The sequence below is a fragment of the Terrapene carolina genome, unplaced genomic scaffold (assembly GCF_002925995.2).
Source record: "Terrapene carolina triunguis isolate 2854851 unplaced genomic scaffold, T_m_triunguis-2.0 Scaffold706, whole genome shotgun sequence".
Lineage (NCBI taxonomy): Eukaryota > Metazoa > Chordata > Testudines > Emydidae > Terrapene > Terrapene triunguis.
This window is the reverse complement of record NW_020665057.1, coordinates 1,357,237-1,373,159: the sequence shown is the minus strand read 5'-3', so window position 1 is coordinate 1,373,159 and position 15,923 is coordinate 1,357,237. Positions and strand designations below refer to the sequence as shown.

At 42.1% G+C, this 15,923-nt stretch overlaps 1 protein-coding gene across 1 annotated transcript in view; it reads right to left on the bottom strand.

Moving 5' to 3' along the window:
* LOC112114849 (B-cell scaffold protein with ankyrin repeats) overlaps positions 1 to 15,923 on the bottom strand; it is a 77,349-nt gene that overhangs the window by 44,981 nt on the left and 16,445 nt on the right. The window contains exons 3-4 of the mRNA XM_029913505.1: positions 12,162 to 12,491; positions 3,036 to 3,302 (exon numbers count right to left, since the gene is read on the bottom strand). Coding sequence (XP_029769365.1) covers positions 3,036 to 3,302; positions 12,162 to 12,491 — 597 coding nt within the window. The remainder of the gene's footprint in view (positions 1 to 3,035; positions 3,303 to 12,161; positions 12,492 to 15,923) is intronic.

Below are 15,923 nucleotides of genomic sequence, written 5' to 3'. Positions count from 1 at the left end.
GTTTTTTGTTTTTTTTAAAAACCAACTGACAAAACAAATTCCATCTTGTGACATCATATTGAAACCCACATTGCTGTTCATCAGCAGGGTTGGAACCTTTTAATCCATCACACAAACCTCTGCCATTATTGCTAATGGAGCAACTGATAGCAGTTGTTCCCCACATGGCTCCCAGTTGCATCCTCCTTGCTCAGCCAGTCCCAATCCTCCCCCTTCCAACTCACAGTCACAATTTCTCTCCCTCCTCCAGTCCCAGGCTCACAAGACTCCTGGTCCCAATCTACTCCTTTTCCTTCCTAAAGATCCAGTTTTTGTCCCCTCTACATTTGAATCAGATGAATCAGAATTCCTTCTCTTCACTGACTAGACGCCAGTCAGTCAGTCCCTACTCCACAGCATGGGGGCACTATAGCATTTCAAAGAACTCTCTTTCAACATGGACAAAACAATGTATTTTCCCCTATTCTCACTTTCCAAAACAGCTGAACCATTTTGGCTGAATTTTTCAAAAAACTGAAATCAGGGTCTTATAATGGAAAGTGTTGGATAATCTTAATAAGAGGTGGTGCTACCAGCCCTGCCTTTAAGAAAGGCATGACTTTTGTTATGGTTTTCTTGCCATTATTGGATAAATGTAAGGTTATGTCCTTAATAAAGAGAATGGGGAATTTAAATTAAACATACCACAAGAATCTTATCTTCCAAGACCTCTCTCAGAGAATACAAGCTGGAAGAAAATTAGTTTTCTAATTAAGTGATGACTTTCTAAGAAATTAGTGCAATTCTTTTACATCCAGCTAAATTCTGAGAAACCTAGAGGGAAATAGCTTATGCTGATGATACCAACAACCATTCATAATAGCTCTGTAAAAGAAAAGATCCTTTTGGCGAATGTGGTGCAGATGCAGAATATTCAGTGTAGCAAAATGGCTTTTCTTTATACAGCTCTTAAGATTTCTGTGGAAATGTTAGGAGACAAACACTTAAAGGCCAGCAAAATACAATATGCCAAACTACCCATAGTAAAATTAAAATGTCTGTGTATTAATAATTAAATCATAAATCCCAAACAAAACAAACTACACTTCCAGCACATTTGACATACCACTTCTTAACAACCTCTCTCTCTTTTTATGGCCAGCCCCATAATTCAACTGGTCTTCGATGAGTCCAGCTACATTCAACCATATTTGGCTTTGTCTGTAATGAGTAGAGACACCTGAGGTAACTCTGTTTTTTAGAGACAGAGTGTTAGCCCCATCCCAGCCAAACACCAATCATGCTACTGTATACATTTTCTCTTTCATTTCCATCCCTTCAGCGTAGTTTAAACTCCAGTATTATATTTCAGAATCATCCTTATTTACATAAAACTGAACTGAAGAAAGGGGCTTTTCAATTGTGGAATAATGTTTTCTGTAATTGTTAGAGATGGATGAACTGATTTGAATAAATTAAGAACCTGCCCAAACTTTGGCTCAAAACTCAAACTGAACTTGGTATGATTTTAGTTTAATTAAAAAAATAAATCAGGATAACTTTTTCACTAATTTTTTTCTTTTTCAAGTCATTCAAACAGAAAAGGAAACACTGTTCTCACAGTATTTCTGACAGAACAAAAGCAGGAAGTACTAGACATCTCACCAGAACGCCTGCTCCCATGAGATTTCCAACCCAATTTTTCAGAAGCAGGAATTTCAGATCACTTTGATAAAGTTCAGATACACATCCTAATTTATGTGTAATTATTCCTACCAAAATGAGCTTCTATCTCTTTGAGGTTCACTCATTAACTATCATAATGACAATTTGTGCATACAAAAACCTTTAAGATACTTTATTTCAAAATGCTAATTTAATGCCACAATAAGATTGCTAGGAAAGGAAATGCTGTGTGCACTCTGGATACAGAAATGTTTAATCATAAATACTGAAACATCAGTTCCTAAATGCTCTTTTCCACATCTTCTTCCTGAGTTCAACACGGTTTACTGATGATTTGTGATAGATGAAAGAAGAATGGACAGAATTTTAAATCAGCAGGTTTGGATAACTTGCCTCCAAGAGTTTTAAAGAAGCTGGCTGAGGAACTTGCTGAACTGTTATTGTTGATTTTCAATTACTCTTAGAGCACTGGGGAAGTTCCAGAAGACAGGAAGAAAGCTAATGTTGTACCAATATTTAAAAAGGTAAACAGGATGACCTGCGTAATTATAGGCCTGTCACTCTGACATCAATCCCAGGCAATGGAGCAGCTGATACAGGACTTTTGATTAATAAAGAATTAAAAGAGGATAATGTAATTAATACCAATCAGCATGGGCTTCTAGAGAATAGATCCTGACAAACTAACTTGATGTCTTTTATTGATGACTTACAAGTTGTGTTGATAAAGGTAAGAGTGTATATACATAGATTTCTGTAAGGTGTTTGATTTGGCATTGTACAACATTTAGATTAAAAATTAACCGGGCATATATTAAATGGGTTAAAAGCTGGCTAAATGGTAGGTCTCAAAATGTAACTCCAAATAGGGTAAATGGGATTTAAGGGAAGAACCACAGTAAAGAAAGTTCTGAAGCTGGGGTTGGGGAAAGGAAAGATTTTTTTTATATTGTTACTTTGGCAATATATTGCACCCTTTGTTAACTGCTTGAAGGACACACTGAACAGAATGGGCCAAATCCTGAGGTGGTGTAAACTGGTGTAGCTCCACTGATTTACACCAGCTGAGTATTTGGTCTAGTAATTTTTCATCTTCCATCATATTGTGTTACTATTTTAAGTAATTTTGATTAGGTTTTTTTTTTTAAAGCAGCATCCTTTTAGATGCAAAATTGAAATTAGCAACAACTTGGATACTTTTTCAGTTTGTTTCAAAGAGAGAATAGGTTGATTCAAGTTTATTAATAGGCCAAGGACCTCAGCCTCAAGTAGAAGATAATCTTCAGAAAATTAATATTCATCATTCACAACAGACAACTCTACTCGGAGCAACACTTATCTGCCAGTAAATATCTTTAAACTAACCTTACCTTGTACTATATAGGGAGTGTTCTCTTCTTTAGGGGAACTCAATGGACGAGGGGTAGGTGCTGGTGGCCGGTTTATAATAAAGGATCCGTGTTGCTTTCTTTTCTCCTCATCAGATGCCAGTATCATATCATACACACTTTCATCCAACTCGGCAAAAGTATACGGATCCTCGTCATCGTCCTCAGATTTATCTTCTTCTCCACCGTATACTTCCAGATGACCAGAAGTCTCGTCTCTTTCCTTTCTGTCTTCATCCCATTTCCTTGCTGCAACATAGACAAGTTGTTTTCAGTCTTCAGACTCCAAAAAGCTGCATTCTGATGCCAAGATTTTCAATTTAGGCGCCTAAATAAAACTGATTTCCCACAGTTCCTATTAAAGCCCATACAGATGGCTTCTAGGGGAAGCACTGCATTCTCATTTCTTCTTCACAGTTTTTGCTAAAGTTTTTGAGACTGGGAGCCAAGAATGAGGTAACTAAATAAATGACCTTATTTTAAAAAATACTGAGCACCTAGCAGCTTCCACTGAATATAAAAGGTTTCTTATCCTTAATAGTAAAGCAAAATAAATGGCAGCTGTGGGGTTCTCAGCACTTTTGAAAATCAATTCACGTATGTGCCAAATACGACCTTAGTAGTCTAATTTTACCTATCCATATTTGAAAATTTTAGCTTTTGTCTCCCACATGCCTTCTGTAGACATTAAGCCTCTTCCCAGGTGCTCCCTCCTGGCTTAGGGGCAGCCCCGCATGTGGTCCCTCACCTCAGTTTCCCTCTTGGATTCCCAGCAAATCCATGCAAACATGTTCTCAAGTCCATCAACATTTATTAACAATACATAGCACAAATGTCCCACAGCATGTCACCCCAGTGAAATTAGTCCTTAAAAAATCCAGCTTTGTTCTCACCATACGCCAGTGTCTTTTGCCACATCTCCATCCCTTTGCCAGGAGAGTCCAGCCCTTCCTTCACGGGTGCAATCTTGTTCTTCCCAGCGGGAGCTCTCACAGCCTCTCTGCTGGGAGCACCTCTCACTCCCCATGCCTTCACTCCCCACTGTTCCTCAGGGTCCAGCTCTCCAGCAAAGAGACATCAGTGGGTAAGCCCCTTCACTGCTCCCCTTTCCTTCAGCCCCCTATGGCCATTGGCTCCATCTCTCTGGCTTAGAGCCAGCAGGCATCTCCCTCTTCTGCTGCTGTCACCTTCAGCCTTCTCCAGCCCTGGCTCTCTGGGTTAAGACCTGTCAGCCAGCAAAACCTTCTGGCTGCTCTCCTTTCTTCATCCTTCTCCCAGGAACCACCTTCTGTCTCTGGCAGCTCTTATCTCCTGCCCTTCCAGTCTGCTCTGACTCTCCTGGTCTCTTGCTCACAAGACCTTATTGGGTATGTCTACACTGCAATTACGCAACCATGGCTGGCCTGTGCCAGCTGACTTGGGCTTGTAGGCTTGGGCGCTGTTTCATCGAAGTGTAGACGTTCGGGCTCAGGCTGGATCCCGGGCTCTAGGACCCTGTGAGGTGGGAGGGTCCCAGAGCTTGGGCTGCAGCCTGAGCCTGGAAGTCTACATTGCAATGAAACAGCCCTGCAGCCCAACCCCCACTAGCCTGAGTCAGCTAGCACGGGACAGCTGCATGTTTTTAATTGCAGTGTAGACATACCCTTATAGTCCACAGGTGCTTCCCTGCCCTCATCATCATCCACCTGAACTGGAACAGGAGAGCCAACCCCAGTTTCCTTTAATGGGACAATTATCCTGCAACACTACCTGTTTTTTGACTTTGACCAAGATGTACTACAGTACTATATTATAAACCATGAAAGGCAGGGCCATCCCTAAGGAGGTGCTCCCCCCAGATCCCGTCCCCACCCCCGTCCAGCCTCTTTCCGCCCCCCAGCCTCTTCCCCGCCCAGTTCTGCCCCCTCCCCCAAGTGCGCTGTGCACCCTCCCAGGACCCTCTGACGCTGCAAAAGCGGCTAAACTTCTGATCCACGGCTGGTGGTAGGCGCTGAGAGGGAGGTGGAGGCGCTGATCGGTGGGGCCCGCTGGGGAGCAGGAGGCGCGGGGTGGGGGGGGAGGTTCTGGTAGGAGGGATCCCTCTCGCCCCCCCCGCCCACTTGCTGCTCGCCTTCCCGTTCACCTCCTCACCCTGCTCACCCGCCCGTCTCTTGCCTCATCTCCCTGCCCGCTCCTCACGATTTTCTCGAAGCGCGGGGCTCCCCAAAGTATGGGGCCCGGGGCGGTTGCCCCGATTCACCGTACCCAAGGGACGGCTCTGATGAAAGGGTCCCCAGATGTACTTTTACAGCTCATGACATACAGTTCTATTGTATATCATCTTTTGTAATTCATGCTAATGCCTTAAAAAAAAAAAAGGTTTCCTAAGCCTCTGCTTCCACCTTCCATATTCCCCATATTCCATATATTGTGTTTTCTGGTTGCCCATTGCATTCATGTTTAGCTTTCACTTCTATTTAAAAAGCTGTAGGCAGAATTAATAATATCCCAGATTTAATTTTTTAGACAGCAATATATTAGAAGCTTGTGCAGAGAAAGTGATATTAAAAACAGCAGCTGGTAGACATTTCATTTTTAAATCAGTGGTTTTAAAAACACTTGGACAGATGTCACAAACATACTTAGCACAATTTATTAATGAGTGATTCTGAGGCCACTGAAATGACGAATGTTTACATTTGCCTACTGCTGTCTACCTACTGTCCCCAAACAAACAGAAGATCCCCTAGTAGGTTTTAGTAATGAATCGGGGTTCCCTTTATGTTGTTGTGATCCCGTGTATGTCTCTTAATGCTTAAAACCTTTCTGCTGCTGATTAGAGTGAGAAACATTTTGTGTGTCTTGGGGACTCCATCAAGCGAGTAAGTTTTAAAAGTGATACTATGTTCATGTAAACCGGCTACATAATTATCATCTACTATGTACTCTGGATTTCTTATCTATAAAAATATATTGTAAAACATCTACTGTGGTGGATAAAAAGTCTGCAATATTCTATACTTAATGTGAGAAATAGACAGTCTGTTTCCACGTTTCTGTCTCAGTGGGCATTTTCATTCTCGGAACTCCAATAGGGGGCACTCTTATGCCATCAGCAAAAAAAACCTCTCTCTGAAAAAGGGCTGAGCACTAGAATGCCTTTTATCTAGTCCTGAGCAATACCTGCAGTAAATGGCTCTAAAAATGTGTAGCAATGACTCATTACAGTTTCTCTTTGAAAAGAAACTATCATCCTAATTTAGAGAAGATCCTCATATGTTATTTTCCTTTCCCCCTTCCCCAGAAAGCTGTAACGATGAAACCAAAGCTAATACTTCATGAAAACACAGCACGTTTTAAATGAAGGATTCATATAGGAATTGTTTCAGAGGAACCTTATATTATCCCTAGGTTGTTAACTGTCTGTGCTCTGTATGTCCATATCTATCTATCTGCTCAGGTTCATATTTACGTTTTATAGGCATGAGACAGAGAGGGAAGCATTACTAATGCATAGTGTAGCCACATATGAGTTATGCAGGTTAATCCAAACTTATACCGAGAAATTCTTTATTCCAAGCTTACCCCTCTCATGTATGTAGCTACTGAGAACAGGGGATATTGCAAGAGAAGGGGCATTTGGGGGTCATGGTGGCAGTTCACCACCTCATGGTAAGCAGATGTGCTTATCATTTGTAATCTTTTTAATATATGCATATAAACTTGTAGCATCCTGCATTAAACCAGCTTTTTTCTTTCATGTTAGAGGACTGGAGGAAATCCCACTGAAACAAAAAAACAAAAAAACAAATAAAACCCCCACCCACATCCTGGAGAATAGCAAGCTATAAAACACGTAGCCACTCAGATAGACATGAAGATGGGGATAGATTAGATAGAAAAAACTATACAGTAGAGTGGGGTGGGAAGACTATGGAGTGTAAATTGTGAAGGAAGTAAGGATCTAGGAAGTAGGTAATCTGTAAAACCAGAGGATTAGAGGTGAGAGGCAATCTGGTTTAAGGGAGGGATAGCTCAGTGGTTTGAGCATTGGCCTGCTAAACCCAGGGTTGAGAGTTCAATCCTTGAGGGGGCCACTTAGGGATCTGGGGCAAAAAATCAGTACTTGGTCCTGCTAATGAAGGCAGGAGGCTGGACTCGATGACCTTTCGGGGTCCCTTCCAGCTCTATGAGATAGGTATATCTCCATATATTATATTATATTATAATCTAGGCAGTGGAAAGGAGCAAGGTCAAACTTAAAATGGCTGCCAACATTATTGCGCAATCGCCAGTAAATTTATTATACAATAACCAGACATAATGTAGAATTGCCAGAGTTTAATTCATACTGAAGAAAATCCTGAAGTCCTTATTCAGAAAAAATAAAGAACAGTTACTTACCCTATGGTAAGTAGACTGTCTAAAGAGACAGTCAGCAGGTGCCCTTTGGCAACCTGTCAGTGCTGCGAAATGCACTGTGAAAGCAGGGAACTGTGCAGTCTGGAAACAGCCCATTCAGAAGGGAGAGAGATGGGGGTCTCCACCCAGAAAGGCAACAGCTGGGGAACTGGAAGCCTGAGGGCGGGTGCCCTTGCTGCACCACTGAGAGAGGAGAAAGTCCACGTCCACAGCATGCCCATATGCTTTCTTCATCACACCATGCTGCATGACAGATAAGAAGCTACATACATTGTTTTTAGCAAAAAAATTTCCTTCAGTTAAAACTTATCTTGGGGGAGTGAGAAGATTGATCTATTCACTCTTGACCTGGCATCCGGAGCTGATGCTTGTTCTGGCCGTTCTGCAGTCCTTGTTGACCTAGAACTCCTCAGCCCACTTTCCTGGGGTTTCTGCTGCTTGTTAACTCCCACAAGTGGGAATATGCAGAGACCACGCGAAGAAGAAATGAAGGTTACTTACCTGTAACTGAAGTTCTACAAGAGAAGTCTCTGCATGTTCACACTCCCTGCCCATCTTCCCCGCTTCACTGGAGTCTCAGGGCAAGAATTCCCAAATTAGTGGAAGGAGCTGAGGGGTGGTTGGGGCCTCTCCACACTTTTATACCATCAGAACCCTCCAGGATCAGAGGAAAAGGGAGGAGTGAGGGGCCCCAATGGATACTGCTTGTCAGAAGGTTCCAGAAGTTTGTGGTGCAGGCACCTTGATCCCACAAATGGGAATATGCAGAGGCTCCCTCAAAGAAGTAAGCTTCATTTCTTTCTTCTTTGAGCATGTGTCAGTGTGAATCCCACTGTATGTGACTGGCAAGCAGTTTCTTCTTTTGGATAGTGGGTACCCTGGCACTTGAACTAAGAGTGCTGGAAGTTCTGCTGTATGCCCTGGCTTGAAGTGGTTTCCATTATATCCCGGGGTTTACAGTTTGGTTCAATGGCTCTCAGCACCTGCACTATACAAATTGTTCCAGTCCCCCTGAGTGGGTCTGAGGAGTATCATCTGCGCTAATCAAATAAAAAACGAAGTACTGCTCTTCGGAACTTGGCATCTGCCCTGGCTGCATGTCAAGTGCATAATGTTTAAAGAAGGTCAGTGGGTTTGCCCATGTAGCTGCCTTACAACTCTGTGAGTCTGGCACATTTCTGACAAATGCCGACTTGCTCGCTTGAGCTCTGGTGAAGTGAGTCTTGACGTTCACATGTGAGGCTCACCAACCAGATAGTAACAAGTGGAAATGCATCGTGTAATTCACTTGGAGAGTCTCCGTGGAGAGATCACTTTGCCTTTCAATACACAAAGAAACAGGGAGAGTTCTGGAAGGGCTTACTCCTCTTTAGGTATTAAAATACAGGTCTGTCGCATCTTACGCGCATTTAACATGTGCGATTTCAGCTTTACGTGGTCGGCAAAAAAAAGAAAAAAAAGAAAAAAAAAGAAAAAGAACCATTTTAATACTGTACCTGTAGTGCGGGCGATTCCGCCCACCATTCAACTCAATGTAATTTTGACTATACGCAGTTTTCGCTTTACACGCTAACCGTGGAAGGAACCCCCGCGTAAGATGAAACTTGCCTGTAGGGCTCTGGCAATGTCCAGAGTGAGAATGGCAAATCCTCAGTTATGGCTTGCATTTCATGAGGAATTCCCTAAGCTTGGAGACAGGATGCCCTCCTCACTAACACCACAGTGCTTGTGTATCTAGCTACATCCATTGTGGATTGCGGGGACATATTTGCCGCCAATTGTCCATCTTTTCCAATGTCTTTAAGCTCCTCTCAAGCCTTGTGAGGGAGCTTGTTGCTTGTTGCTCTGTCCCATGTAAGAAACTCTCATTTGTCTAGGAGAGCCTGGCAATTAGCCACCACTCACTGATGATATAGAGATAGCAGATCCAATCATTTGGGATCTTTATGTATATTCTTGGCCAAATGCAATTTTTCTTGGATGACTGAGACCACTAGAGATTGGGATTAGAGTGAGAATAAAAATACTTGAACCTGGAAGGGGGCACCTGGTATCTTTTCTTGATACGTTTTGTTGTTAGTGATACAGTGGCCAGCAGTTGCCATGGAGTTCATGCTGGATCTAGCAATCCCACATTTATGGGGAAGGTGAAGTTAGGAAAATGAATAGCTTGTGAGATTTTTCAGATATGACTGAAGTCTGGGTCTCCAGTGTGTCTGCGATCCATACCAGGAGCTCTTGGAATGCTTTGAAATCATCCAGCATTGGTATCAATGCTGAGGTGACCACCTTGCTGGTTGATGATTAGGAAAGGTCTTTGAGGGGCAATGCCAGATGCTGATGGATTTGTGCCTACAGGTCCCGCTCCTCCTGGTACTCTGGGGTCTGCAGACTTCCCAGTTAGGCTGCTGGAGAGGGAGATCTTCTCTTTCTTGATGGAGAAGAGTGGCTCCTTCAGGTTTGTGAAGGAGGACCGTTTGACCCAAGAAGGGCCAGACAGGTATCCCGTATGAATACAGGTGGTTGGAAGGTTGCTGACAGGACCAATGCCAGTCCTGATGCAGTGGCTGAGTTCTGAAGAACTCTTATGTTTTTTTTCAGTGACCATAAGGGGGACAGCTTCCTGCTCGATACTAGTGAAATGTGCCCCAGTGATGATGAGTATGTGTCCCCCATGGGCAGTGCCAGTGGGTATAGTGCCGCCACTGGGCAGGGGTGCAGGTGCTTCTGTCAGTACCAGTGGACATCTCAGTGCTGATGACCATTCTGCAGTCCACAGTTGTTCCCCCATAATACCAAGGTTGGAGTTGGCAGTGGGGTCCAGAACCAAGGAAATCTGCTGCACTGTAGTTTGCTCCTTTTCACTCATCTTCAATGCTGGGAGAGTTTGATGATTTATCCCTGATGCTTTCCTGTGTGTCTCTACATGAGAGGACACTGAGCTCTTCCTGAAGCTCCTGCCTCAGTGTTCTAGGTGGCCTCTTTCAGTGACCTGCTCTGATGTCTGAGGTTTTGCTGTCCATGCCCTCAGCAGTTCTGGTCAGTGTTGATGTAGCCAGTGCTGTGGTCGGTGTTGGTGATGGTTCCTCACTTGGTGCCAACTTCTCTGCTGAAGTCTTAGGTATCATCTGTCCCCTTGACGGAGCACAGGAGGATGAAGGTTTGGCTACTATGGGAGTTTGAGCCCAGATCTTCTGAGTCCAATGCCACTCTCATGGATTGTTGTAAAAATGGAGTTTGAGTTTTGCATCTCACGATTTTGGGGTTGAAGCAGCGAAAGAAAGGCAAACCAGAATGTGGAATTTACCCTGGCAGAAAAGGCACTTGCTGTACCCATCTTTAAGTGGAATTAGTCCATCACTGGTTGGGCACAGCTGGAAGCATACAGGTTTTGAACCCACCAAGTTAAGATCCTTTTACAGAGGAGTCGTGTGTGTGTCTGTTTGTTCATTCGTTCATACAGGAGGGGTTAGGTTGAAGAATTTATATCCAGCTAAGGATTATTCAGTCCAAGATGTTGTAAGAGACTGAAGGCTGCTCTGAAGTGTTTCAAGAAGTTTAGATGAAGATATAATAATAGAGTTGTCAGCAGATAGGACACCACAAGGTTCTGTCTCATTGCCATGGGTGGTCAGAGGAAACAGAGACCGCCAGGGGCATCCCACCCTTTCTGTCCTTGTATGGAAGCATGAGGAGGTATAGGGTTCATGCACAGCCCCAATGGACACTGCTAGTAAAAAGAATCTGCGTTTGCGTGCCTGGGGAGCATGCACACCTACAGTGGGATCTACACTGATTCGTACTCAAAGAAGAACCAGAGATTATGGTCAGAGTTCTCAGATTTTCATCATCTATTAAAGACAAACATTTGTGCAGCAAATTCAGAATGGACTTATCTGGATACTTACAGATAGTGTCTGCAAAGGGCAAGCTTATTTTTGTTATTAGCTCAACAGCTACATTTGGCATTTAAGGATTTGCTCTTTCCCATTTTTTTCCATTAGGAAAACTATTATCACCCTTCTGGAAGTGCCACCACATCATTTTTTTTTTTTTTTGCCTTTCCATAGGGGGAATGCAAACTACAAAATTTAATTTTCGATTTTTGTTCCATGAGTCAGGTTTTAAAAAATCCATGTGACAGCCCTGTCAGTGCATTATGGTCATGATATCAGCCATTCATCACAAACAGGAATACCAAGATCATTGTCCACTCTATAATTCAACAGATGGCTACATTTCTACTACAATACTAGCTAGAACTTATACTTAACACAATATTGGGTTACTTTTCCCTATTAGAATGCATAAAGTAAATTCTATTAATTTTACCTGTGGCATTGCAAGCTTCGCAAACAAGCAACAATTTAAATATAAGTTAACTAACATCTTAATTCAGTATTGTGTCTAAAACCTTCCTTATAATCCTATGCACCATGTATTATTTTATGAATCTCTGAGATGGGTTAGGAGGAAGAAAACTCTGCCTGGAACTAGTGCTCCACAGTCTACCATCACTACACTATCTGTAATACTTAGTGACTTAGGCCTTGACTCAGCAATGCAATTAAGCACTTGTTTGTTTTGCTGAATCAGGGCCTTACTGACTAGCCAACCACCATTAGCCACATCCATATAGAATCTCTACAGCAGCATTTAACAAGTATAACACATATGATGAAAAATTATTTTTTGGCAAGACTATACCTTGTGAAAAGTAGTGAATATAATCTTGTTTTATAGTGGGAGATGGATCTCGAGGAGGTAGGGGTGGCTTGTCCAGGAAAAAGGAGTCTCTTCCACCCACTTCAGGATCGTTATCAGGTATGCTGGCATATAAATTGTCATTGTCGTCATCAAAGCTGTATGACTTTTCCTCTGAATTATTTTCTTCATCTTTCTTTTCTTCCGCTCCCTTGACTTCTTTAGCTTCCTCTTCCTTTTCTTCTTTCTTCTCCTCTTCCCTCTTACCTGATTCCTCCCAGGCTTTCTGTCTGACTCCACTCTGGTCTCCTACGCTCTGTCTGTCTGTTAATGCTAAAGAATGCATTGTTTATTTAAAATTTGCCAACTGGAAGCATTTTGTGTTTCACAGATTTCCGTAGAAGTACCAGCACTGCTAATAAAACTTTTATGAACTAATACAGTGGAAAGCTGTCAAATGTATAACTTCAGTGAATGGCTTTTAAAATATTTACCAAATGAACAGTGGAAGCTTTCATTATATCTTGCTACCTCAGTACACAACATATTCATGTATACAATAACAGTAGGATTTTTCAGAGATATTGGTGGAGTGGAATCACATGCACTACCCTTTCCCCACAATCTGTACTGCCTGATTTTCAAAGCAGCACAGCCCACATGAGTTAGTAAAATATGCTACAACTCATGCATCTGTATCACTTATTTTTAATATACTGTAGTTTGGCTGCTTATCATTTAACATTCTTTAAAATGAAATAAATATTTCCCCTGGGATATGTGGTTTGTAGTGAGCTTTATGGCTTTAGTGGCCTTTGGACCAAAAATAAGGATATAGTGGAGAAATACATAACAGTAAATTTTCAGCACCATGTACAGCATAAGGATTTAGCTAAAATAACAAGGGGAAACCATGTAACTTATTCCCTCCATCCCCTTTTAAAATTGTATCCATTTCTGGACTATCTAATAAACATTATGAAGACCCTCCATTATTTCCAATATTAGAAGCATTTAACTTACATATGTTTCTATTCTTCTGCCAACCCTCTCAATTTTAACCCACAATTTATATGTTAATATTTTAAGAAAGCTGTTTCACTTAGGGCGCGTTTGAGATAGAATTTATTGGAAAACTTCTTTCTTTTCCATTCTTGGTATTTTCCAAAAAATTTCTAGAACCCCCACAAAACACCTGACTACTTTGCACTGCCTCATGCATGACGGAAAGATGAGTGCTTCTAAATATAATAGACAAACCCATTCATCACTATTTTTTTCTCTTTGTAAAAAAGACCAAATTATGGTCCCCTGAGTCAGTGGAATGGGGGTGGGTGGAGAAAACATCGGTAGTATGTGAGAGGTGTGAAAGGAAGCTTTACGTCTGTACAAGACAGAATGCCCCCAGAGGTACCAAGGGAAGTAGAAGGAGAAGCAGCTTTTGTTGCACCTTATTAAAGGATCCTTAGTTGTGAACATAAGAACATAAGAAAGGCCGTACCGGGTCAGACCAAAGGTCCATCTAGCCCAGTATCCTGTCTACCGACAGTGGCCAATGCCAGGTGCGCCAGAGGGAGTGAACCTAACAGGCAATGGTCAAGTGATCTCTCTCCTGCCATCCATCTCCACCCTCTGACAGACAGAGGCTAGGGACACCATTCCTTACCCGTCCTGGCTAATAGCCATTAATGGACTTAATCACCATGAATTTATCCAGTTCTCTTTTAAACTCTGTTATAGTCCTAGCCTTCACAACCTCCTCAGGTAAGGAGTTCCACAAGTTGACTGTGCGCTGCGTGAAGAAGAACTTCCTTTTATTTGTTTTAAACCTGCTGCCTATTAATTTCATTTGATGACTCCTAGTTCTTGTATTATGGGAATAAGTAAATAACTTTTCCTTATCCACTTTCTCCACATCACTCACGATTTTATATACCTCTATCATATCCCCCCTTAGTCTCCTCTTTTCCAAGCTGAACAGTCCTAGCCTCTTTAATCTCTCCTCATAGGGGACCCGTTCCAAACCCTTAATCATTTTAGTTGCCCTTTTCTGAACCTTTTCTAGTGCCAGTATATCTTTTTTGAGATGAGGAGACCACATCTGTACGCAGTATTCGAGATGAGGGCGTACCATCGATTTATATAAGGGCAATAATATATTCTCAGTCTTATTCTCTATCCCCTTTTTAATGATTCCTAACATCCTGTTTGCTTTTTTGACCGCCTCTGCACACTGCGTGGACATTTTCAGAGAACTATCCACGATGACCCCAAGATCTTTTTCCTGACTTGTTGTAGCTAAATTAGCCCCCATCATATTGTATGTATAGTTGGGGTTATTTTTTCCAATGTGCATTACTTTACATTTATCCACATTAAATTTCATTTGCCATTTTGTTGCCCAATCACTTAGTTTTGTGAGATCTTTTTGAAGTTCTTCACAGTCTGCTTTGGACTTAACTATCTTGAGCAGTTTAGTATCATCTGCAAACTTTGCCACCTCACTGTTTACCCCTTTCTCCAGATCATTTATGAATAAGTTGAATAGGATCGGTCCGAGGACTGACCCTTGGGGAACACCACTAGTTACCCCTCTCCATTCTGAGAATTTACCATTAATTCCTACCCTTTGTTCCCTGTCTTTTAACCAGTTCTCAATCCATGAAAGGACCTTCCCTTTTATCCCATGGCAGCTTAATTTACATAAGAGCCTTTGGTGAGGGACCTTGTCAAAGGCTTTCTGGAAATCTAAGTACACTATGTCCACTGGATCCCCCTTGTCCACATGTTTGTTGACCCCTTCAAATAATTCTAATAGATTAGTAAGACACGATTTCCCTTTACAGAAACCATGTTGACTATTGCTCAACAGTTTATGTTTTTCTATGTGTCATACAATTTTATTCTTAACTATTGTTTCAACTAATTTGCCCGGTACAGACGTTAGACTTACCGGTCTGTAATTGCCGGGATCACCTCTAGAGCCCTTTTTAAATATTGGCGTTACATTAGCTAACTTCCAGTCATTGGGTACAGAAGCCGATTTAAAGGACAGGTTACAAACCTTAGTTAACAGTTCCGCAACTTCACATTTGAGTTCTTTCAGAACTCTTGGGTGAATGCCATCTGGTCCCGGTGACTTGTTAATGTTAAGTTTATCAATTAATTCCAAAACCTCCTCTCGTGACACTTCAATCCGTGACAGTTCCTCAGATTTGTCACCTACAAAAGCCAGCTCAGGTATGGGAATCTCCCTAACATCCTCAGCCGTGAAGACTGAAGCAAAGAATCCATTTAGTTTCTCCGTGAAGGATCTGTTATGAAGATTTGTCCCTAGTGCTGAGTACAGTACTTCAGTTCATTTGCAAACTGGACCATCATTTTTATATCCACATCCAGGGCAGGGTAATGTAATGCCCCACCTAGGGCAGTAAGCACTAACAGTGCTAGCCAGACTTCTAGCCCTTGAAGTCAAATTATGGCTGCCCACTGTCTAGGTGTGTTGGAGGAAGAGGCTCATAATTTAGCCTCTAAGGCGCAGCAATCTAATACAGAAGGTGAGACAACTGGGAAGGTATCAAGTATCCAGTAAAATACAAACAGAATATGGGCTGGCCTTTCTTACACAGTTATCATGGATCTGTGGAATAAGTGTCATTGCTAAATGCAAAAAAACCTGCAGCTCTTCCCTTACTCCCTTAGGTTCCTTTGCAAATCTCAGCCAACATTACTGAAACATTAAGGGCCAGGTCCATGTTTGTACAG